A 23,124-nucleotide genomic window follows, 5' to 3' on the forward strand; every position below is an offset into this window, starting at 1 on the left:
GCTTCCGGGCTGACCCTCCCCCCGCCCCCGCCCGCCCTGGGCTCGCGCCCCGGCACATTCCGTCCTCCCCGCACCGCCCCGCCTTCCTCCCTCAGCCCCGCGGGGATGGAAACATCCCATCCGCGCCCAGCTGAGAGCTGTGTCAAGGAGCCCGACAAGAGGGGAGCGCCTGCGCCCCCCACGCCCCGGGAACTGGCTCTCCGGGTTCCTACCGGGTGACCTCACCTGGCCCCGCCCCCTCAGGTGAACGGCCGGGTCAGGTGACGTCACTTCCTGCCAGGTAAGCGCGGCTGGTGGCTGTGGCTCCGGGAAGGTTTGAAGGAACTGTGGAATCGACTCAACCCGCTTCTAAAAAGGGCCACACCATCCTCCCCACTCTCACTGCCTCTAGATCGCAGGAAAGCCAGGATTCCAGTTTACACATAGATGCCTTTTATTTAAAAATTCAAAAAAAACCCACAAAAATAAACTTTTAACAATATATATTACTTAATATATTATTATAGTACACTTACAACAATAATTATCCATCGTTTCCAATATTACAAAAAGGAGGAAGAAAAATACAAGGGAAGCAGACGACCCAATATATATAAATACTATAAAATCTATTAGAATAAATAAAGTCGTCATAAATAAAGGGCCCAATGATTGGGGGAGGGGGGTTGGCAACGCTTTGGCTACTTGCTTTTGGAGGGAAACTTGAGCACCAGGATTGCCCCTCATGGGGAGGCTCGTCACACCAGAACCTCAGGGTCTAGGCAAAACCGGGAGGGGGCAGTGGGGGCCTATTTATTCACAGCATTGGGCAGGGGAGAGGGTGCGGGGAAGAGGCCTCACTGCCTCCCTTAAATTTGCTACATCTTTTTTAATACAAAGACTTCAGAATACACTCCTTCCCCCAACAACATGAACACTGAGCTTGCACACTGGGGACCTGCCCCAGTATGGGGCCAGTGGAGTGGGTTAATGCACTTTGGAAGACAGGGGGGCTACTTGATTATAAGAGTTCCCCACAGTACAAGAGAAATGGCCCCCCTTAAGATCCAGCTGATCTGTACTGGGCAGGCACTTGTCACTCAGACACGGAGATGCGATTGAAGATGGGGAGTCGCCGAGAGGCTGCAGGTGGCTGGGGTGGCCCAAAAACCCCAGTCTCAAAGACTGGTGAGTCGGACCCTCCCAGGCTGCTGCCACTACTGGCATATTCATCGGGGTCAGATCCCAGGGAGTGTGCAGAGGGGCTCCGAGCCAGGCCACCCACGGGTCCCCAGACGCTGCTGGGTGTGGCCCTTCGGCAGGAGGGACAACAGGCTGGGGTAGGGTCTCTTCGGGCCACAGGAGTCCCAGGGGCAGCAGAGAAGGCAGAGGGTGAAAGTGGAATGTCCCCAGATGGTGGTGGTGGGGAGCTGGAGGGCGAGAAGGAGCATGAGGACAGGGAAGGGCCTGCCAGGACTGCTGGTGGTGGCGAGGCTCGGCGGCCTGAGGGCAGGCCTGAGAAGCTGATGCTCTGGCGCAGGACATGGGGGTGGCCAGGGGCAGCTAGGTCCTCGCTGGGGTTGTGAATGAAGTGGCAACGCGAGCCATAGGGGCAGCGGCCCTGGAGGTAGAACTTGTGGCAGAGTTCCGTCTTGTACTTGGGGTGGCGACTGGCTTGGCGCAGCTCACCCAGGCCATGAGCAAACTGGCACTTAGCCCCATAGCGGCAGCGTCCACTCTCTGAGAAGGTCCGACAAAGCTCAGTCTTGTATCGGGATGAGGTGGTGGGGGTCGCTGTAGGTGAAGTGGGTGAGGGCGACAGCTCAGGGCCTGGGCGGGGAGGCAGGGGTGCGAAGCCTGGGGGTGGGGGCACCCAGCCACAGCTGCGACCCTCCACCAGGCTGGTGGAGCGGCCGGGCAGGCGGGCAACAACCCCAGCCGGGCTGGAATCAGATGAGCTGAGGCTCCAGAGTCCCGGGGAGGCCCAGCCTGGGCTGGATTCAGTGTCTCCGTGGTCGGATGGCAGGTCAGGGCTCAGCGACAGGAGGCTCTGTGGGAACAGGGATCGGTTAAGACACCGAGAATGCAGGGTGACGCCTCTCCTCAGCTTCAGGGCACCTAGGAGCTTGCCAGTCCGGTTTGTGGGCTCCTAGCCTTAGCCCCACCCTCCCGCAGAAACTCATAGGTTCCGGATCGGAGGGACCCCGAATTGCAGGTTGAGTTTATTAGCGAATGAAGCCTATCTCGAAGGACCCAGGAATCCTGGGTCCCCCGGCTGGATGGAGGCCCCCAAACTCAGGGCACACCAATGTCCTCCAATTTTGAGCCTTCGGGCCTCTCGGGATTTGACCCCCGCTCCTTGTGTTCTCCGGTTTCACAACTGGAGGAGCCGGCAAAGTTAACCTAGCAGTTGGATCTTTTAGGTTTTGAGTCCCAGAGAACTCCTCTGGATCAGGGAGTGGAGACAGAAGTCGCCTTTCCATCACCCCGAGACTCCAGCCCCAGAAACGCCTCCGCGCAAAACCGCGCCCTCAGCAACTACTGGGGGGAAGCCAGGTGTGGGGCCATTTCCGCCTCCACACAGCCCTAGTCTGAGAAAACTCCTCCCGCTTTCCATCTCCAAGGGTCACCCCACCCATGTTTGGGCAGAGACCCTAAAGTCGCAGGCTCCATTTTTCACCTCTAAGGAATCACACTAGTCTGAGAAGGAAGGCAAGAGCCCGGCCGGAGAGTACGGCGCTAAGGAGTTCCACTTTGAGAAGCGAGCCAGGGATCCCGGGCTGGAGTTTGCGGCGCTAGAGAGCCCTAGTTTGAGAAGGAAGTCAGGCATTGGGACCCCAGGGTACCGATCGGAGGGGACTCACCTCATAGATGGCGCGGAGATCCATGGCGGCGCGGAGGGCCGATCAACGGTGAACCCGGCCGAAAGTAGGAGACGCTGGAGTGAGACTACCGCCGGGTGCAGGAGCCGGTGCCTTTTTGAGACAAGTGAAGGCGGGGCCATGAGGGGGCGGGCTTGATGGGCGGAGCCACGACGGGGCGCTTCCCGGACGCGCGCCCCCAGCGCAGCCCGCCGAACCTGGGAATGGTCCCCTTCCGCCCGGCCCCCAACCCGGATGCGCCTAAGCTGGGCCCGCAGACGGCCGCGACCCAGTGGGGAGTTCGTGGGGTGCGGGTATCCACCCAGTTTTCAAGGCTGGAGACTGAGGCGCGAGATAGGAACTGGGACCGAGGTGGGGGCAGGGTTCTTAGGAGAACTGACAAGGGCAGAGGCCGAGGCAGTGGGAGTGCGTGTGAGAGACAGACGGACGGGGGCGGGGAGAGGCGCGGAGAGCCAGAGACGGAGAAATGGAGAGAGGCAAACAGAAAAACACAAGAGACACAGCAGAGGGAGGGAGAGAAATACACAGGGGCGGAGAGAGAGAGGGAAGAGAAGAGAGACTGGGTAAGGAGAGGAGAGGAGGTAGGGAGACAGACAGAAAAGACGTGACAGAGACAGCCCCAGAGATAAATTCAGAGAAGTGAGAGGGAGGGTCAAATTCAGAGAAGTGAGAGGGAGGGTCACATAAAGAAACAGAAAAAGAGGTTGAAAAAAGAAATAAACACCCTTAGACAGAAATCCGCAGGAGCAAAACAGAGAAAGGCAACCAACAGGCTTGGCAGGGAATTCTCTCCCGAGACCTGCCGGCCTGGCTTCGTCTCGTTCAAACATCCCAGATCCGGAGACCTTGACCGCCCTCCCTGCCCCCACTCTCCAGGGGTGGGGTCCTGGATATTTGGCGAGGCTGGAAAGGGGCCTCCTTTCCCAATTCCAGAGCCACTGTAGCCTCTCGCACTCTCACAGATAGTGGCACTTCTGATCGCTTCCTTTGGGCTAGGCACTGTTGTATGAAAGTGCTTTACGTATATACATACATTAACTCAAGGAGGGGTTACTGTGATCATTTTATACACGAGGAAACCCAGGCATAGAGGTCAAGTTACTCGCCTACTCTCATTCAATAAGTGGCAGCAGCCCAACACCAGGGCTTTAAATTATGTTGAGTTTGCCTTCTCAGAGAACTCAAGATCGGAAAGGGCAAGATCTTTCGTTGTGGTGGAGGGTTACCTTGATGGAAAGCTGTTTGAGATGGAAGTAATGGGTCATCCCCAAGTGATAGCCCAATGGGTATCATAAAGGGGTGTTCCTTGAGGGAATTCTAAACTTACGGGGATCACTCCCCACATAAGCAAGCCGTTTACTGTCAAGCGATTGCTCTTCGTAAAAACATCAAGATCTGGGAAGAAAACTCGTTTCTTAAGGGAGTCTTGGTGAGCTGGCTGCCCTGAGTGAAAATATGGGAGCAGAAACCATTGCCATGGAGTGCTGTTATAATAGTGCAAAGTTCATTCTTGCAGATTTAAGTGGGGAGATTCGGCAAGGCACACCAACCTGCCTTGTCGGACAGAGCTCGGGGAAATCCCTGGTGCGGCACCTTCTGGGGCTGAGGGGGCCTTCCCGACCAGTCCCGTGAGCTGGGTGGCTGCGGGCGGCTCTGGCACGGTTGCAGCCTCCCGCTCGCCCGTGACTCACTCGCAAGGGGCGGGGGAGGGGGCCTTCCTGGAAGCCGTGACGAGGAGGCTCAGCCCGGACGCCAGGGTTCTTCTTCTGTAACCAGGGCTTCAGTCGCCTGTAAACAAAGCCTCGAGGACAACGGGAAAAGAGGGAAAGGGGAGGTGCCTGGCACCCGTCTCCCGGTTGGGCTCCAAATCCCTGTGCCGCTAGTAGGACGAAGGCAGCAGGAAAACGGGAGGTGGGGTGCACCCTGGGGTCCCCGGAGTCCGGCTTGGCTCCAACCTCGATCTGGGAGGAGGGATTCCAGTTTCGATTCCCTGGAGACAGGGAACATTTCCCATCCCTGAGTCAGGCTGACCCCCTCCCCTCTCCCATTTGCTGAGTCATCGGCCCAAGAGCCTGGACGCTTGGGATTGGGCGACTCTCGAAGAGGCTGGAAGGGGGTGGGGGGGCTTTGCACCGGAAAGGACCGACCCCGAAACTCGGACGGGTGGGACCCAGGAGCCCGGGCCTCGACTCTTCCTTGCTCAGATCTAGGGGTCCAGGTCTCCAAGCCACCTCTGGCTCAGACCCAGAAGAGCCGACCTCCAGTCCCTCCTAGGTTAGCCCCTAGAGTCCGAACCCCCAGCCCCTCCTCCCTCCGACTTAGAAGGCCAGCTCTCCACCCACCTCCCACCCTATCCTGGCCTTAGACGTCCCAGCCCAGGAGGAAATTCAGGGCAGGACTCCTCCCCACGCCCCACGTAGCCAGCGGGAAAATCCGTGGCCCCAGCGGCGGCCGGGAATCCCCTCTGGAATGACGGTGGGGAAGGGGATGGCCGGGGTCCCCGGCGGGGTTCAGGGGGCAAGTCCTGGGCGGGCAGGAGCTGGGGGAAAGGGGCGGAAACCAGAGAAGCTAAAAATACAGCGAGAACTTCCGGCCTAGGGGGAGGGGAACGGAGAGTAGTTTCCAGAAAAACAAGCGGGGACGGGAAATGCGGGGGTGTGAGAGCCCGGGCGAGTGCGCGGGCGAGCGGGGGCCGTGTACTCGCAGCGGCACGTGTGCCCAGGCCGAGTGTGCGCCTGGTGTGATTGGGCGTGAGCGGGTGCGGCCGGCTTTGTGCAACTGCGTGGGCCTAACTGTGTGTGTGTGTATGTGTGTGTGTCGGACATTGTGTGAAATGTGCGCTGCAGGTGCGAAGGTGTGTGCCCCGACGTGACTGGGTGTGTAACACCTGGGGTGCCTGGGTATGCCATTGGGCAAATAGGTGTGGGACACGAGCGGGCCCACTTTCCTGTGTGAGGGCTGTGTACTTTCAATCCCACTTGACATGGCTGTGAATAAATTGTGTGAAACCGCTTGGGCCTGTGACTGATTTATACTGTTTTTACTTTAACCATCTCTGGGTGTGGGAGTGTGTACTCAGCCTTGTCTCTGAGGTGGTGTTGGTGTGACTTACAAACCCAACCTGCAGGTCTCTTGTACCTCTGAACCACTGTGGGATCTGGAGTGACTAAGTGTGTATAACTCCATGAGAGCCTGGTGAGGGTATGACTGCCTGCCCTCTGCTGTGACGAGGATCTCTGCATACACACTTCCAAGGTGAGTATGTATTAGCATCTGTGAGACGATTGGCAGTTGGGGCTGTGTACAGGCGCCTGCAGCTCATGTGTGTAATGAATAGTGTTTTTATATGTCTGTGTCCTTATTTGGGGGTGTCACTGAGAACATACGAGGCCAGCATCTGGATGTGGTTCCTCTGTGGCCCAGTCACAAGGTAGTGAAACTGGTGAACTTTGGTTCCTGACGTCTACAACTGGCGCATGATGGGGAGGCTGTGGGCGCACTCTCCACTCCGTGTCTCTGCCAGCCTGTATGGGCAGAGCAGACACACACAGGCGCACACACTGGCACCTGGGAAACCTTATCTCTCCCCAGCCAAGGCTGCTTTTGATAATGTTGAGCTGAGGGCATGGCTGAGTCAGCCAGTGATGGGCAAAGTCTGCGATGGGGTAAGAGATAGCAGGTTAAGTAGTGGTTAGAGTGTTGTTTGTGTATTCACATGGATTGTTCCTTTAGTCTGTTGTGGGTTTGTCACTGGGACTGAGAGCCTGGGGACACCATGATTATAGGATGGTGGGTTATGCTATTCTCTGCTGGGGTGCGGTGGGGTGTTGTATGTGCCTCTGTCCCCCAAAACAGTTTGCTGTGTGGCAGTGCATCTCATGTACACCCTTCCCTGGAGAGTGTGGTCGTGCAACAGGCTGTACGTTGCCCTCTGGGTCAAATAACCTAGTGAAGATCTAAACCAAGGGCCTCCATAACCTGCCTGGACTTCTGTCCCTGCCTCTTCACTGTGGTCCAGGACTCCATGTTATTCCATAAACACACTGTCACTTTCCTGCCTCAGGGCCTTTGCACTTGCCACTCCCTTCCTGGAACCTCTTTCCCCCAGTGTCCACAGTATTCGCTCTCCAAGTCTGCCTTCTCAGCGAGGCCTTCATGTCATGTCAAGGATTTTAAAAGTTAAAAACAAACAAACCCACAAATCTTGGTATATTTAACAAATACATGTAACATCTATTTACAGACCATAATGAATACCCATGAACCACTACCCAACCTAAGCTCTAACTTTCTCAATAAAGTAACATAATTCTCCACACAAGTCTTGCATGTTAGATTCCTAAGTACCTTTGTTATTTTTTTCTATTAAAAATCTCCACTTCTGATCCAATTTTTCTACTTTTAGTTTTCTTCTTGGAACTTCCGATATACTGTTGACCCTTGAACAACAAGGTTTTGAACTGGGCAGGTCCACTTATATGTGGATTTTTTTTTCAATAAATACTGTAAATGTGTTTTTCCTTATGATTTTCTTAGTGGTTTTTGTGTTGACTCCACCTCAGGACTAGCTGTACCTCAGTCTTTGGAGTGTGTTGTGCCTATGGTCTGACACTTCTCAACTGCTATGTACCCTCAGGCTGGAAGCTGGTGGGTTCTTCTGGGGAAGGTGCCTTTTTGGTTGTACACAGATAATTGCATCATGTTAAGTGGGAATATGACTTTGTTCTTGTATTTATTTGGAGATCACTATGGTTGAGGATGTGCATGGTGCTAAATTGACAAGGACTAGATTATAATGGTCAGTGCTTTTTTTATTTAATTAGGAACAGTGTGTTTCTCCAGGGCCCATCAGCTCCAAGTAGTTGTCCTTCAATCTAGTGGAGAGCGCAGCTCAGCTCCAAGTCCAGTTGCATTTTCAGTCTTTAATTGCAAAGGCCGCAGCCCACCATCCCATGTGGGAATTGAACTGGTAACCCTGTTGTTGAGAGTTGGTGCCCTAACCAACTGAGCAATCCGGCCGCCCCTCCGGAAGCTCAGTGGAAGATCGTTGTCTTCAATCTAGCTGTGGAGGGCGCTGCTCACTGGCCCATGTGGGAATCGAACAGGCAACCCTGTTGTTCAGAGCTCGCGCTCTAACCAACTGAGCCATCCGGCCACCCCTACTGGTCAGTTTTATGTGTCAACTTGGCTAGGCTACAATATCCAGTTATTCAATCAAAGTCTATTCTAGATGATGCTGTGAAGATACTTTGTAGATATGGCTGAAGTCCATTATCAGTTGACTTTAAGTAAAGGAGATGATCCTACATCTGGGGAGTCAGGTGAAAGGGCTGCTTCAGTCAAATAAATGGACAGAGCGGTGGCTTCCCTGAGGAAGGAATTCTACCTGTGGACAGCAGCTTCAGCTAGTGCCCCAGTCTGCTGCCCTCCCTAAGGGCCTGCCCTATGTGCCTGGCATGTCAAGGAAGGACAGGGAGAAAGGGAAGGAACCTCCTGGGATATATATGTGCACGCACGCACACACACACACACCGGCTGGCCATTTCCCAGGACTTCAGTGTGGGGACTTGGGCTTTGGGTGAATCACCAGGTCTACATGGTTCTGGGGTTTCCTTGCAGATGTGGGGTCCAGGACAGGAGGCGTCTGGGCAGTGACAGAAGGTGTTGGGTGGGGCAGTCCCCCAACCAGCCTGAGTCACTTGAGCCTTTCACACCCCACCAGCTGGGCCTGGGCTGGGAGCTCCACCCTGCACTTGCCCAGGCCTGAAGGCCGTGGCTGAGCTCCCCAAAGCTTGCTCTCAGAGAAGTGGAGAGCCTGGTGGGGCACTCCCTCCCTAGAGCCCCCTCCCCAAGGCCTGCTTCCCGGAGGAGCTGGGGCTCAGGCGCCTGGGTTCTTCCCCAGGACTGATGATTCACACTTTCTGGGGCCTTTTCACTTCTCCTTTGGGGCTAAAAATATAGGGACCGAGGCATCCAGCTGGGCCAGGCTTCACCACGGATTGCACAATGCCCTTAGTCGGGGTGCTGCTGACGCAGGCCCAAGCCTGGTACGGGTTGGGGCTGAGGTGCTCCCTGACCAGGCATGCTGAAGTCAGGGCTTAGACCCCTCCACTTCCCTTTTCCTAGACCAAGGACACTGGAGGCTGGGCTGAAATGGGAGGTGCTAAGGATCCTCGGCTTGGCGGCTGTAACCCCTGGAAATGAAGGTCCCTCTCCAGGTAACCCAGGGGTTCTGGCTCCCAGAATCTGGCCTCCTTCACAGACAGAGTCCCAGTGAGGAGCTGGGGACAGAACACAGCAGCAAAGGGGAACTGGGAGAGAGATGGTCAGCGACAGGGAGACACAGGACCACAGAGCAGAGACAGACATAGGGACAAAAAAAGACTGAATGAGAGACAACAGACACACCCAGCAGACACACAAAGGCAGGCAGGCAAGGTAGAAAAAAGGGCAGACACAGAGATCATGCTTAAATTGGGACAGAATCAAGTAAGGATAGAGGGAGAGGGGCCCAGTGAGGGCTTCACACCCAGGCCAGGTAGGGGACGTGCCCCTCAGGTCATCATCAGGCACAGTCCAAGGTCCACCCTTGGAGGGAGGAGAGCAGGCCGCCAGCTGAAGCAAGGCCCCGCCCCGTGCGCGCTCTGCTGGCCTCTGCTGCCCCCTGCTGGCTTCGGCCCCAGTACTCAGGCGGGAAGAAAAGTCAGAGACAAGGCTGTTTTGAGGCCACTCTTCATTCCCTCCCTTTCCCTCTCCCTGACAGCCTGGTCCATTCCCAGCCCTGCCAGCTCACAGGGCACCCCCAGGGCCCGTAGGTGGTGCAGGAGTCTTGCCCGTGACTTTGTTGGCACAGTCCAGCAGAGCGGTGTGAATGTCCTTGGCACAGGCAATCTGGGCTTTGATGACTGCCAGGTACTGTGGGTAGGGTAGGCTGTCAGGCTGCACTGCGTCGGGCTTGGTAGCGGTGGGCACCAGCGTTGGAGAGTGCTTGGCACTGTCGCAACTCTGTGACAGGCACTCATGTGCCAAGCGCTGTGGATGGGCAGGCAAGGTGCAACATCAGCCTCACTCTGGGTACTCCCAACCCCGCCCCAAAGACCAGCCTGAGGTAGCCTGCTGGGTCCCTGGACTCCTGGTCTGGGGGTCAGATCCTAACCCTGCTAAACACTTGCTGGGTGAGCTCAGGTGAGCGGCTGTGCCCCTCTGAACCTGTTTCCTCTTTTGGAAAATGGGTTTAATAACTATCTCTGCAACTCATAAGGTGAGAATGGTGAGAACAGGGTGTGGGACAGACACAGGTTCTGGCACATCACTTAAGTGCTAACGAATGAGTGTTAGCTACTATGACTGTGACTGTCCTAACCCCAGGCTTGGTATTGGCAGTGGCTTCTCTGATGACATCTGCTCCCAGTTTTCCTCCTACTTCTTTGGTTGTTCCTTCTAGATACTTAAATGCAGCAACTCCCACATCCCATCTCCTCCTTTAATTCTCAAGTCCTCTGGCGCTGTCTCATTCCCGTATGAGTGCCCACCTCAGCACTGTGACGACACATCTGTGTCCCCAGCCTCCCCTGACATTCCAGAGCTCTCACACTCCCCGCACCCCCAACGGCTCCTCTTTCTAGGTCCCTGTCTTACGGATGGCACTACCATTCCAACTGGAGCCCTGGGACTCATCCTGGAGGCTCCTCCTCTTGCAACCTCTCAGTTCCCATGGCCTCTGAGTTTCTCTCCCTTCGGCCCTTCCCCCCTTCCTCAGGGCCTTGTCCTGGTGGAGCCTCGCCCATTGAATCCTGCCCTGGCTGCCTCCTTGGGTTCCAAGCTTCCACTCTTGGCCCCTTTAATCCATCCCTCATTTGGCAGCCAGAGTCATATTCCTAAAAAAGCAATGGGTCCACGTTCTTCCCTGCTTGAAACTCTGGATGGCTCCCCAGCACCCTCAGGACTATGTTCAAAATTCAGCAAGCCCCAATCCCAACTACACCTTAGCCAGACTGCATTGCATGATGTTCCTAAAGGGAACTTAAAGCAGAAGCTGTTCCTTCTGGCTGGAATGCCTTTCTACCACTATCAGGCTTCTTGAACTCTGACTGTTTCTTCAAAACCCAGTTCAAAATTATGATGGCAATGATAATACTATGGAAATATTTGCCATGTGCCCAGTACCATGTTAAGTACTTTACATTCATGATCTTGCTGAGTGTTTCCCGAAAATCCATTTTCCAAAGGAGGAACCCTAGGCTCAGATGTAGAGGTTGGTGGTCCATCTGATTCCAGAGGCTGTGCTCTTAGCCACTTGCCCTCCTTTGGATTCCTGCCCCACCTCCATTTTTGTTCCTGCCTCAGCTCAGATGTGTTCTCCACCAGTAGCTTTCCCTGAGTCACTCTCTACCTATCCCTAACCCAGGCAGGGTCAGGTTCCTTCTCTGGGCTTCCACAGCCCCCTGAGCTTCCCTCATTTCAATCCTGACTTCTTTAACTGTGCTCCCAATCCCCTATCCCAGCCCTGATCTCTAAGGCCTGGGCTTCTCCATCACAGCTCTGAGCACTCTGAGGCATCAATGATTGGGCATGTGTGTCACCCCACTGGGCTAGAAGCTCTGAGAAGGCAAAGATCAGGGCAACACTGTGTTCCCAGCTTCAGATGAAGTATAGGTCTGGCCCTCAGGAGGTGCCAGTGTGTGTGTGTGTGTGTGTGTGTTAACTGACTGAATAAGGGTTCCTGAAGACCCAGGGATTGAGGGAAGATTGTGGTCACCCAGTGTCTAGGAGGCCCCTTACCAGGCAGAGCTCCAGCTGGTCACAGAGTGCGTAGAACTCCTCCAGACACTTGTCAAAGCGCTGTATGGGTCCATCACTGCTCTTTCTATAGCCCAGGAGAAGGAGACTGAGAAACGGGTTTTCAATCTCTGGGACATCTACCCAACTAAGTAACCATGAGGAAACCAGGTATAGGCCCAGGAGCCCCGAGGCAGGGCCTATGGAATTGTTAATAGTAGAAGAGGCAAAAAGAGCAAGGCCCTACGGAGCCCTTCTTGAAAATAGGAGGAAAGGAGGGTGGGTGGGCGGGGCTTGGGGGATGAGTTTCTAAGATGGGGTGGAGATAGGGGTAACATCTTAGGATATGGGACTATACTCACTGTCCGTTGTCAATATTAGTGTTCTGAATCAAGTTCTGGGCTGCAACCTTCATCAAAGTCTAGTTTTAAAAATAAAGGTGAGAAATGGAGAAACAGAAGGGGACACTTTTGGTAGTCTACACTCTTCCTTAAGATCTAATCAATCTCAGGCCTCTTCACGTGACACCGTCTGTCACTCCAGAGTAACTCCCGTTTCCATTCCTCTATAGCAATAATCACCCGTATTCTCTCCAATGACCTCCCGGACACATCTTAGAGTCCTCACCCACCAATCACAAGCAGAATCTCTGTCTGTACAAGCCGTCCTTTCTCAGGCATTAAGGACCAAAGCTCGGTTTCTCCTTTAAACTCCCTCCCACTTGAATTCCGGCCAATCCCAGGCTCAACATCCGCGCTGCTCCCACTAGGACCAACTCTCACTCCTTTTCCCTGCCTAACGCTTCTTTTGCCCGCTCCCAGCCTTAACAGCCCCTCCGCCCACCCCTTTAAGTCTGACAGCCAAACCCCGCTTGCTTAATGAAGCTCCCGGCCAATCACCTGAAGACTCTCCTTTAGCTGTGGGATGAGCATCTTATAGCGTTGCACGGGATCGAAGTCCTGTTGTTGTTGCTGCAAAAGCCCGCTCTGGGCAGGCCCCACCAGTTGTGTCGGTGGTTGCGGCTGCTGCTGGCTACCCGGGCCACCAGCCGAACCTGGGCCAGACACACCAGCAGCTGAGGATGCCGCTGAAGCCTGCTGCTGGGACGCAGCCATCTTTCTCACTTAGCGCGCCGGAAGTGCGTTATAAGCGTGTCTCTCCGGTTTTCCTTACAGCGTTTTCGTCTCTAGGCCTTGTTTGCTTGTTAGCTCCGCCTCTCAAGCAATTCAGCCAATGGAAGGAAAGGCACCCCATTCTCCAACACCAGACTGTCAAATCCGACGTCCAGTCTGACCCTTACTCAGCCGTTGGCCAATCCGGGTGTGGGTTTAATCTGGACTCTATTTCCCAGAAGGCCTCGCAGCTTGAGGCGACCAGTCTGAGCCTCACTGTCTTGGCGGCAGTTGGTGGAGCCGCAGCTGCGAGTTTGCGGCTGCGCGTTTACCTGAGAACTCTTATCAACCCACCGGGCTAAACCCCCGGACAGGGGCGCCAACCCGAGCGCTGCGTGGGATTTCGTGTCCGCCGAAGTCTGCACGCTCCACCTTGTCTTTCTGCGGCTCAGCAGAATCCAGTCGGACTGCCATCGTCTCGTCGCCATGGCGCCCACCATCCAGACCCAGGCCCAGCGGGAGGATGGCCACAGGTAGGCTTCACACCTCTTGGCTGTACCGCTTTCCTCTGGGTCTGTCCAGCTTTCGGGGAGACGGGGGTCAGGGTCGGGTGTCTACCTATAACGTCACTAGCCCCCCAGATCTGCCCGTGACGTCACGGAGTGCTCACGTTTGAGGAAGGCAGGTTCCTCATCCCTGAGTTCCTTAAGGGATGGGATGTTGCCTCCCGGCCATGGAGTTCGGGGATTAAGCTCTTGGAGACTTTTCATAAGGGATTGAGCTCTTATTCCTCCAGTCAAGCGTCTGGAGACCCCTTTTTCCAAAAACAGTTGAGTACGTGGTTCTTTTGATTACACTTGAAGACACCCTTTTCAAAAGGAATTGAGCATTTTCTCTAAAAGGAATTGAACACTTGGTTCCTTCCATTAAAGCACTTGGTGCACCCATACCGAAAGGATGAGCATTTGTCATCCCCTTCTTAAAAGTTTGGAGAAGCCCCCTTCACTCTCCTGTCAGTCTCCTTTTCTTCATCGTTTACCGATGTCTCTCTCTTACCCACCAGGCCCAATTCCCACCGGACTCTGCCTGAGAGGTGAGCCCCATTATATTTTCCTAGGAGGGGTGGTCCAAGGGGGGCAGGGAGCAGAGGTGGGGCAGCAGGGGCCGGTTTCCACCCCCTACCAATATTATCAGCGTATTTTATGATTCCAAACCCCCCAACACCCTCCCCTTTGGCAACCATTAGCTTGTTCTCTATATCTGTGGGTCTGTTTCTATTTTGTTTTGTTTGTTTTGTCTTAAAATTCCACATGTAAGTGAAATCATGCATGTTATGTTGTCTTTCTCTGTCTAAAGTATTTCACTTAACAAAATAATCTGTGGGTCCACCCATGTTGTTCCAAATGGTAACATTTCATTCTTTTTTTATTGGTGAATAATATTCAATTTTACACACACGTCTTCTTTATTCATTCATATATTGATGGACATCGATCCTGGTTGCTTCCATATCTTGGCTATTACTAGTAATACTGCAGTGAACATAGGGGTGTGTATGTCTTTTTATTTTTTTGAGGAATCTCCATACTGTTTTCCATAGTGGTTGCACTAATTTACAATCCCCACAGTGTATGAAGGTTCCCTTTTCTCCACAACCTCACCATCACTTGTTATTTGTTGATTTTTTTTTTTAAAGGAAAGCACATTCTTTTTAAAATTTTTTAAACTTTTTTTTTTTTTTTTTTTTTGTAATAAATTTTGTTGGGGAACAGTGTGTTTCCCCAGGGCCCATCAGCTCCAGGTGGTTGTTCTCCAGTTTAGTTGTGGAGAGTGCAGCTCAGTTCCAAGTCCAGTCGCGGTCTTCAATCGTTAGGTGCAGGGGGCACAGCCCACCATCCCATGCGGGAATCGAACCTGCAACCTTATTGTTGAGAGCTCGCCCTCCAACCAACTGAGCCATCGGCCGCCCCTCTGGAAGTTCAGCAGCAGCCCGCTGTCTTCAGTCTAGTTGTGGAGGGCACAGCTCACTGGCCCATGTGGGAATCAAAACGGCAATCCTGTTTTTCAGAGTTTGCGTTCTAACCAACTGAGCCATCCAGCCGCCCATTTGTTGATTTTGATGATAGCCATTCTGACAGGTGATATCTCATTGTGGTTTTAATTTGCATTTCCCTGATTAGTGATGCTGAGGCGTTTTTCATGTCTGTTGGCCACCTGTGTGTCTTTGAAGAAATGTCTGTTCAGATCCTCTGCCCATTTTTAAATTGGATTGTTTGGGGTTTTTTTGGTGTTAAGTTGTATGAGTTCCTTACATATTTTGGATATTGATGCCTTATCAACTGTATCATTTGCAAATATCTTCTCTCATTCAGTAGGTTGTCTTTTTGTTTTGTTGATGATTTCCTTCACTGTACAAAAACTTTTCAGTTTGATGTAGTCCCATTTGTTTATTGTTTCTGTTGCCCTTGCCTGAGGAGATATACCAAAAAACAAAATACTGCTAAGAGCAATGTCAAAGATTTTACTGCCTATTTTTCTTCTGAGAGTTTTATGGTTTCAGGTCTTACATTTAAGTTTTTAATCCATTTTGAGTTTATTTTTGTATATGGTGTAAGACATTGGTCCAATTGAATTTTTTTGCATATATCTGTCCAGTTTTCCAAACACCACTTATCGAAGAGACTATCTTTACCTTATTGTACTTCCTTGCCTCCTTTAGATTAATTGACTATAAAGCGAGGATTTATTTCTGGGCTATCTGTTCTATTCCACTGATCTATATGTTTTTATGCCAGTACCATATGTGTGATTATTGTAGCTTTATAGTATAGTTTGATATCAGGGAGCCTGATACCTCCTACTTTGTTCTCAAAATTTCTTTGGTTATTTGGGCTCTTTTGTGCTTCCATATAAATTTTAGGATTAGTTGTTTTAATTCTGAGAAGAATGCCATTAGTGTTTTAATAGGGATTACACTGAATCTGTAAATTGCTTTAGTTAATAAAGACATTTTAACAATATTAATCCTTACAATCCATGAGCAAGGTATATCTTCCATTTCTTTGCATCTTTAATTTATTTCCTCAATGTCTTACAGTTTTCTGAGTACAGGTCTTTCACCTTTGGTTAAATTTATCTCTTGGTATTTTAATACTTTTTGATGCAACTGTAAATGGGATAGTTTTCTTAATTTTTCCTTCCGATAATTTGTTATTGGTGTATAGAAATGCAACAGATTTCTGTATATTGATTCTGCAACTTACTGAATTCATTTATTCTACTAGTTTTTTTGTGGATTCTTTAGGATTTTCTATATACAGATCATGTTGTATTCAAATAATGAGTTTTACTTCTTCCCTTCTGATTTGGATGCCTTTTCTTTTTCTTGTCATTGCTGTGGCTAGGATTTCCAATACTATGTTGAATAGAAGTGGTGATACTGGGCATCCTTGTCTTGTTCCTGATCTTAGAGGAAAAGCTTTTAGCTTTTCACCATTGAGTATATTAGCTGTGAGTTTATTATATATAGCCTTTGTTATGTTGAGATATGTCCCTTCTGTTGAGTTTTTATAAAACGATGTTGAATTTTATCAAATGCTTTTTCTGCATCTGGGACAATCAAATAGTTTTTATCCTTCATTTTGTTAATGTAATGTCATGCTGTTTGATTTACGGATGTTGAACCATTCTTGCATCCCTGGGATAAATCCCACTTGGTCATAATTTATAATCTTTTTTTTTTTTTTTTAAAAAGATTTTATTGGGGGAGGGGAACAGGACTTTATTGGGGAACAGTGTGTACTTCCAGGCCTTTTTTTCCAAGTCAAGTTGTTGTCCTTTCAATCTTAGTTGTGGAGGGTGCTGTTCAGCTTCAAGTTGTTGTCCTTTCAGTCTTAGGTGTGGAGGGCGCAGCTCAGCTCCAGGTTCAGTTTCTAGTTGCAGGGGGCACAGCCCACCATCCCTTGTGGGACTCGAACCGGCAACCTTGTGGTTGAGAGGACGCACTCCAACCGAGCCACCCGGGAGCTCAGCAGCAGCTCAGCTCAATGTGCCGTGTTCAATCTTAGTTGCAGGGGGCGCTGCCCACCATCCCTTGCAGGACTCGAGGAATTGAACTGGCAACCTTGTGGCTGAGAGCCCACTGGCCCATGTGGGAATCGAACCGGCAGCCCTTGGAGTTAGGCGCATGGAGCTCCAACCGTCTGAGCTACCGTGCCAGCCCCTATAATCTTTTTAATGTATTGTTGAATCTGGTTTGCTAATAATTTGTTGAGAATTTTTTTTTAAATTTTATTGGGGAATATTGGGCTCCCAATATCCCCCAAGTTGTTGTCCTTCAATTTAGTTGTGGAGGGCACAGCCCCTGTGGCGATAGAACCAGGAACCCTGTTGTTCAGAGCTTGCGAGCTAACCAACTGAGCCGTCCAGCTGCCCCTATTGAGAATTTTTGTGTCTATGTTCATCAAGGATATTAGCTTGTAATTTTTGTTGTAATGTCTTTGTATGGTTTTGGTATCAAGGTAATGTTGGCTTCATAGATTGAGTTTGGAAGTGTTCCTTCCTGTTCCAGTTTTTTGAATTAGTTTAAGAAGGATAGGTGTTCATTCTTTGAATGTTTGGTGGAATTTACCTGTCAAGCAGTCTGGTCCTGGACTTTTATTTGTTGGAAGTTTTTTGATTATTGCTTCAATTTCATTGTCAGTAATTGGTCTGTTTAACAGATTTTGTATTTCTTTTGGTTCAGTCTTGGAAGGTTATATACTTGTAGACATTTATCCATTTTTTCTAGATTGTTGAATTTGTTGGCATGTAATTGTTTATAGTATTTTTTAAATGATTCTTTGTATTTCTGTGGTATTGGTTGTACCTTTTCTTTCATTTATGGTTTTATTTATTTCGGCTCTCTTTTTTTCCTTGAAGAGTTTGGTTTAAGGTTTGTCAATTTTGTTTATCTTTTCAAAGAAACGGCTCTTAGTTTTATTGATCTTTTCTATTTTTAAAAATTTCTATTTCACTTATTTCCACTCTGATCCTGTTTTCTTCCTTCTGTTTACTTTGGGTTTTGTTTGTTCTTATTTTTCTAGTTCCTTTAAGTATAGACTTAAGATTGTTTATTTGGGATTTTTGTTGTTTCTTGAGGTAGGCTTGTATAACTGTGAACTTTCCTTAGAACTGCTTTTGCTGCATCTTATACATTTTGAAAAGTTCTTTTCATTTTCATTTCTTTGAAGATAGTTTTGATTTCTTGTTTGATCCATTTGGTAGCATGCTGTTTAGTCTTCACATATTTGTGTGTTTTTTCCAGTTTTCTTCCTGTAATTTCTAGTATTTATTCCTATTGTGGTAGGAAAAGATGCTTGATATGATTCCAGTCTTCTTGAGTTTGAGGCTTGTTTTGTGGCTTAGTGTGTAACTAGTCTGGAGAATGTTCCATATGCATTTGAAAAAAAAAGTGTGTTCTGCAGCTTTTGGATGAAATGTTCTATAATTATCTATTAAGGCTATCTGGTCTAATGTAATATTTAAGGTTATTATTTTCCATCTGGATGGACTTATCCATTGATGTGAGTGGGGTATTAAAATCCCCTATTATTGTATTACTGTGGATTTCTCCCTTTATGTCCAATATTTGCTTTACATATTTAGGTGCTCCTGTGTTGGGTGCATAGATATTTACAATTGCTATATTTTCTTCTTGGATTGACCCCTTTATGATGATATAATGTCCTTCTTTGTCTTTTACATTTTTTGTTTTAGTCTATTTTAAAGTCTGATATGAGTATTGCTATTCTACCTTTAATTTCTATTCTCACGGAATATCTGTTTCCATCCCTTCTTTCCATCTGTATGTCATTAAATTTGAAGTGAGTCTCTTGTAAGCAGCCTGGGTCATGTAAGTAGGTGGGTCATTTTTTTTTATTTTTTTTTTTTAAAGATTTTATTCGGGAAGGGGAACAGTGTGTATTTCCAGGACTTTTTTGGGGAACAGTGTGTTTTTCCCAGGACCTATCAGCTCCAAGTCAAGCTGTTGTCCTTCAATCTTGTGGAGGGTGCAGCTCAGCTCTAAGTCCAGTCACCATCCCATGTGGGAGTCGAATCGGCAACCTTGTTAAGAGCATGCACTCTAACCAACTGAGCCATCCAGTCGCCTCTGGGTCATGTTTTTTAATCCATTCAGCCACCCTGTGTCTTTTTATTGGAGCATTTAATTCATTTACATTTAAAGTAATTATTGTTATATACGTATTGCCATTCTGTTTGTTTTGGTTGTTTTTATATTCGTCTCTGTTCCTTTCTTCTCTTGTGGTTTCCTGGTTTTTAATATTTTGTTGGGGTTCCTTTCTCTTTATTCTTTGTATATATTTTGTAGGTTTTTGGTTTATGGCTGCCATGAGGTTTATGGATACCATTAGCAGTCTGTTTATGTTATCGTGTTTTCAGTCTTTTTGTGTTGTGTATATCCTTGCTACTTACTGTAGTTTGATACTTTTTTCTTTTGACTTTCATAGTAGCTTTTTAAATGAGCCATTGTGTTCCCAGGTCTGGAGTGGTCTGCCGAGTCAAGTACTGCAATAGCCTCCCTGACATCCCCTTCGACCCCAAGTTCATCACCTACCCCTTTGACCAGAACAGGTGAGACTAAGATTGGGGATTGGAAACAACTGAGTACGAGCTCCTTGAGGATAAGGATTGTTTCTCTTGTTGACTGCTCGCCTCAGGGCCTAGAACAGTACCTCACATACTATAGTAGTAGATGCCTGATAAATGTTTGTTAATGAGAAAGCAGTGTCCAAGTCTCTTCCCACTGGAGAGCCAGCGTTCTGACTCAAACATGGGGGACACTCCGCTCTGAGCTCCTCCAGAGAAATTTAGCCTCTGTGAAGCAGGGATGTGAGGGGCAGAGCTGGAATCAGCAAACCATAATGGGCATGTGTCCGCACCCAGGTTCGTCCAGTACAAAGCGACTTCCTTGGAAAAACAGCACAAACATGACCTCCTGACTGAGCCAGACCTGGGGGTTACCATTGACCTCATCAACCCCGACACCTACCGCATTGACCCCAGTGGTAGGTAGGGAGGCAGGGAGGGCCTGCTATCGGCCAGCAAAGGCCAGGCCTGGGTCTCCCTCATGGTCCTCTTGCCGTCTTGCTCTTCTCTAGTACTCCTAGATCCAGCTGATGAGAAGCTTCTGGAAGAGGAGATTCAGGCCCCCACTAGCTCCAAGAGGTGAGGGGGCGGTGAGTGGGGACTGGGGACTGGCTCCAGTGGGAGCAGGACGGTGGGGTCCTAAGTGCCTGACCCTCCACCCCAGGTCACAGCAGCACGCGAAGGTGGTGCCATGGATGCGGAAGACAGAGTACATCTCCACCGAGTTCAACCGTTACGGTATCTCCAACGAGAAGCCTGAGGTCAAGTAAGTCGTGGAGGGAAGGGAGGGAAGGTAGAAATTTCAGGTATGTCCAGTGGCCCCTAAAGGCCTTTCTCTTGACCCCTAGGATTGGGGTTTCTGTGAAACAGCAGTTCACTGAGGAAGAAATATACAAAGACAGGGATAGCCAGATCACAGCCATTGAGAAGACTTTTGAGGACGCCCAAAAATCGGTGATTGAGGGACTGGGATGGGGGAGGCCGACAAAGGACAAAGGGGTGGCTCTAGAGCTCTTCATCGTCCTCCTCACCGTTTTTGCCCCCGCCAGATCTCCCAGCATTACAGCAAGCCCCGAGTGACACCAGTGGAGGTCATGCCTGTCTTCCCCGACTTTAAGGTCAGATGTGGGACAGCAGGCAAAGGGGATGGACAGCCTGCCATCTCTGCCTGTCTGTCTGACCCGTGCCCTCCACCCCCCAGATGTGGATCAATCCATGCGCTCAGGTCATCTTTGACTCAGACCCAGCCCCCAAGGACACAAGTGGTACAGCTGCTTTGGAGATGATGTCTCAGGCCATGATCAGGTAAGTGGCCCTGCTGCCCCCCTTGGCCTGCTCCTCATTATCCTTTGTCCTCACTTCATTCTTCCTCCTCTTCCCCCAACCAGGGGCATGATGGATGAGGAAGGGAACCAGTTTGTGGCCTACTTCCTGCCTGTGGAAGAGACGTTGAAAAAACGAAAGCGGGACCAGGAGGAGGAAATGGACTATGCCCCGGATGATGTGTGCGTGGCTTGGGGTTACACTTTGGGGATTGAGAACTATGTCTCCCTTTGTCTCTCATATGGAAGAAACGGGCCTAACCCTGTCCTCCTCCCCCTCAGGTATGACTACAAGATCGCTCGGGAGTATAACTGGAATGTGAAGAACAAGGCTAGCAAGGGCTATGAGGAAAACTACTTCTTCATTTTCCGAGAGGGTGATGGAGTTTACTACAATGAGCTGGAGACCAGGTACTCAGCACACTCCTACCTCAGATTAGCCTAGGTCTGTGCTTCAGGGTCAAGATCCTGGGGTACGCCACCTTGGAGGTCATTTATACCTAAGGAATTGTCATACACATTTGTAAGCAAGAGCAGCAGACGCCTTGTTTAACACGAGAACCCAGAGAGAAAATCTTTATGTAACGCTGGAGATATTTAGAGCTTTTGTGTAGGGTAGATAGCCAAGTCTCCCGATATTAAGAGACTTCATGTAAAAGTAAACATAGCCAAAGTATGGGGTCATACACCTTAGCATATTTTAAACAAAACAGTGGATACACACGTTTGAAAATGTGACCCCTAAAATTTTTCCATGAAGGCTAAAAGTTTACTGATGGCTGGGGCATTTGGTATAAGGGTTGGGGGAAAAAAGGGTGTCCTTGAATTTTTATTTGAAGCAGAGATTACAAATTCTGAACCCATAAACAAGGCTAGGCAGGAAATGTAAAAAAAAGGCACAGTGGGCTGGTGGGATCTGGGTGACCTAGAGCTCTTGACAATCTCCAAGGGGGTGCCATGACCCAGCCCAACAAAAGGCTCCAACCCATTGCTGATATGCTGTAGGAGAGAAAAAGGCCCAGTGGGGCTGTAGACTCTTATTTTCCAAAAACCAGAAATCTAGATTTTGTGTTTTTATGTGTTGGTAATTAATTCTCATTAAAATCTCTATATGCGTGTGTATACACACACTTCATGAAGTGCAGAGCATCCAAGCTGGTATCTTGGGAGCTATCATCCTTCCCTTCCCCTGCTCCAAAGCAGAATTTGGTTACCCTTATTCAATCTGTATTTATTCTGGTCTGTTCTGGACTAAGAACCAAGTCAGAGCAGATCCCTCACGGGGGGTTTTTAACTGCATCTTCCACACCCCTCCCCCAACTTGCCCACTTCAGGGTCCGCCTGAGTAAGCGCCGGGCCAAGGCTGGGGTTCATTCGGGTACTAATGCCCTGCTTGTGGTCAAACACCGCGACATGAACGAGAAGGAATTAGAAGCTCAGGTAACACGCACCTCTGGCCCAGGGCACCCATGGGGAGTGTGGTGGTGGGTGAGTGAGGAGGGGAACAGAAGCCTCATAGATTGAATACACTCTTCTTTCCCTCTATCCTGCTGCTTCCAGGAGGCACGGAAAGCCCAGCTGGAGAACCATGAACCCGAGGAGGAAGAGGAAGAGGAGATGGAGACAGAAGAGAAAGAAGTTGGGGCCTCAGGTAAAGCTACAGAAGCCAAACCCTGGGAGCCTTGGGAGGGTGGGAAACTGGGTTTCACTTCTCCCTGTTCCCTCACAGATGAGGAGCGAGAGAAAGGCAGCAGCAGTGAGAAAGAAGGCAGTGAGGACGAGCGCTCTGGCAGTGAGAGTGAACGGGAAGAGGGTGACAGGGATGAGGCGAGTGAAAAGAGTGGCAGCGGCGAGGACGAGAGCAGTGAGGATGAGGCCCGCGCCGCCCGGGACAAAGAGGAGATCTTCGGCAGCGATGCGGATTCGGAGGACGCGGACTCTGAGGACGAGGACCAAGGACGGGCCCACGGCAGTGACAATGAGTCCGAGAGCGGCAGCGATGGCGCGGGCCAGCGGAGCCCCAGCCCCAGCCCGAGCCGCAGCCCCAGCCCCAGCCCGAGCCGCAGCGCCAGTCCCTTCCCCAGCGGCAGCGAGCACTCAGCCCAGGAGGATGGCAGTGAAGTTGCACCTTCTGATTCCAGTGAAGCCGACAGTGACAGTGACTGAGTCCCAGGACCTTCAGGGCTGGTGCAGCCGTGATTGTTATGTGATTGTTACGCGCAGGAAGGCACTTTCCCAGTGGTCCGTTCGTGAGCCCTTTTGTTTCCCTGCCTCCCTCCAAACCTTTGCTATTAATAAAGCCAGCTCCTCCATTCCCTCCCCAGGCCTATGGTCTCATTCTTCTGACATCTTCCCGCTCCCACCCCCGCCCTTCCCGCACCCCTTTCCCCCAGGCACTAGGTG

At 50.4% G+C, this 23,124-nt stretch overlaps 3 protein-coding genes and 1 long non-coding RNA gene across 4 annotated transcripts; 2 read left to right on the forward strand and 2 right to left on the reverse strand.

The window, feature by feature from the left end:
• Positions 1 to 415: 415 nt before the first annotated feature.
• ZFP36 (ZFP36 zinc finger CCCH-type) lies at positions 416 to 4,551 on the reverse strand. The gene is made up of 3 exons (XM_019751360.3): positions 4,412 to 4,551; positions 2,844 to 2,954; positions 416 to 2,029 (listed from the first exon to the last, which is right to left on the reverse strand). The coding sequence occupies exons 2-3, from the start codon at positions 2,865 to 2,867 to the stop codon at positions 1,076 to 1,078; spliced, it is 978 nt and encodes a 325-aa protein (XP_019606919.2). The 5' UTR covers positions 2,868 to 2,954; positions 4,412 to 4,551; the 3' UTR covers positions 416 to 1,075.
• A 668-nt stretch (positions 4,552 to 5,219) lies between these two features.
• LOC141567451 (uncharacterized) lies at positions 5,220 to 12,945 on the forward strand. Its single transcript, XR_012490091.2, has 4 exons — positions 5,220 to 5,336; positions 5,989 to 6,116; positions 8,988 to 9,079; positions 12,815 to 12,945. It is a non-coding gene; the product is annotated as an uncharacterized LOC141567451 (long non-coding RNA).
• On the reverse strand, positions 9,578 to 12,842 carry MED29 (mediator complex subunit 29). The gene is made up of 4 exons (XM_019751363.3): positions 12,539 to 12,842; positions 12,002 to 12,060; positions 11,643 to 11,727; positions 9,578 to 9,893 (listed from the first exon to the last, which is right to left on the reverse strand). Exons 1-4 carry the CDS (start codon positions 12,752 to 12,754, stop codon positions 9,651 to 9,653), a joined length of 603 nt encoding a protein of 200 aa, XP_019606922.1. The 5' UTR covers positions 12,755 to 12,842; the 3' UTR covers positions 9,578 to 9,650.
• Positions 12,946 to 13,005: 60 nt separating the features above from the next.
• PAF1 (PAF1 component of Paf1/RNA polymerase II complex) lies at positions 13,006 to 23,040 on the forward strand. Its single transcript, XM_019751359.3, has 14 exons — positions 13,006 to 13,284; positions 13,815 to 13,844; positions 19,292 to 19,384; positions 19,697 to 19,818; positions 19,912 to 19,978; positions 20,064 to 20,165; positions 20,248 to 20,353; positions 20,449 to 20,517; positions 20,601 to 20,704; positions 20,788 to 20,904; positions 21,004 to 21,132; positions 22,056 to 22,161; positions 22,282 to 22,372; positions 22,451 to 23,040. Exons 1-14 carry the CDS (start codon positions 13,238 to 13,240, stop codon positions 22,885 to 22,887), a joined length of 1,620 nt encoding a protein of 539 aa, XP_019606918.1. The 5' UTR covers positions 13,006 to 13,237; the 3' UTR covers positions 22,888 to 23,040.
• Positions 23,041 to 23,124: the final 84 nt, after the last annotated feature.

The sequence above is a fragment of the Rhinolophus sinicus genome, chromosome 8 (genome assembly GCF_057876585.1).
Source record: "Rhinolophus sinicus isolate RSI-liver-muscle chromosome 8, RSI-T2T, whole genome shotgun sequence".
In the NCBI taxonomy this organism is placed as follows: domain Eukaryota; kingdom Metazoa; phylum Chordata; class Mammalia; order Chiroptera; family Rhinolophidae; genus Rhinolophus; species Rhinolophus sinicus.

Excerpts from the sequence above, each read along its gene's own strand:
- MED29 (XM_019751363.3), bottom strand. The coding sequence starts at position 12,754 with ATGGCTGCGTCCCAGCAGCAGGCTTCAGCGGCATCCTCAGCTGCTGGT. Across the intron at positions 12,061-12,538 it reads AGCTAAAGGAGAGTCTTCAG|ACTTTGATGAAGGTTGCAGC; the intron begins GTGATTGGCCGG and ends TTTTAAAACTAG. Across the intron at positions 11,728-12,001 it reads ACTAATATTGACAACGGACA|AAAGAGCAGTGATGGACCCA; the intron begins GTGAGTATAGTC and ends CCTGGGCTATAG.
- ZFP36 (XM_019751360.3), bottom strand. The coding sequence starts at position 2,867 with ATGGATCTCCGCGCCATCTATGAG. Across the intron at positions 2,030-2,843 it reads ATCTCCGCGCCATCTATGAG|AGCCTCCTGTCGCTGAGCCC; the intron begins GTGAGTCCCCTC and ends CTGTTCCCACAG.
- PAF1 (XM_019751359.3), top strand. The coding sequence starts at position 13,238 with ATGGCGCCCACCATCCAGACCCAGGCCCAGCGGGAGGATGGCCACAG. Across the intron at positions 19,979-20,063 it reads GCCCCCACTAGCTCCAAGAG|GTCACAGCAGCACGCGAAGG; the intron begins GTGAGGGGGCGG and ends CCTCCACCCCAG. Across the intron at positions 20,705-20,787 it reads ATGTCTCAGGCCATGATCAG|GGGCATGATGGATGAGGAAG; the intron begins GTAAGTGGCCCT and ends TCCCCCAACCAG.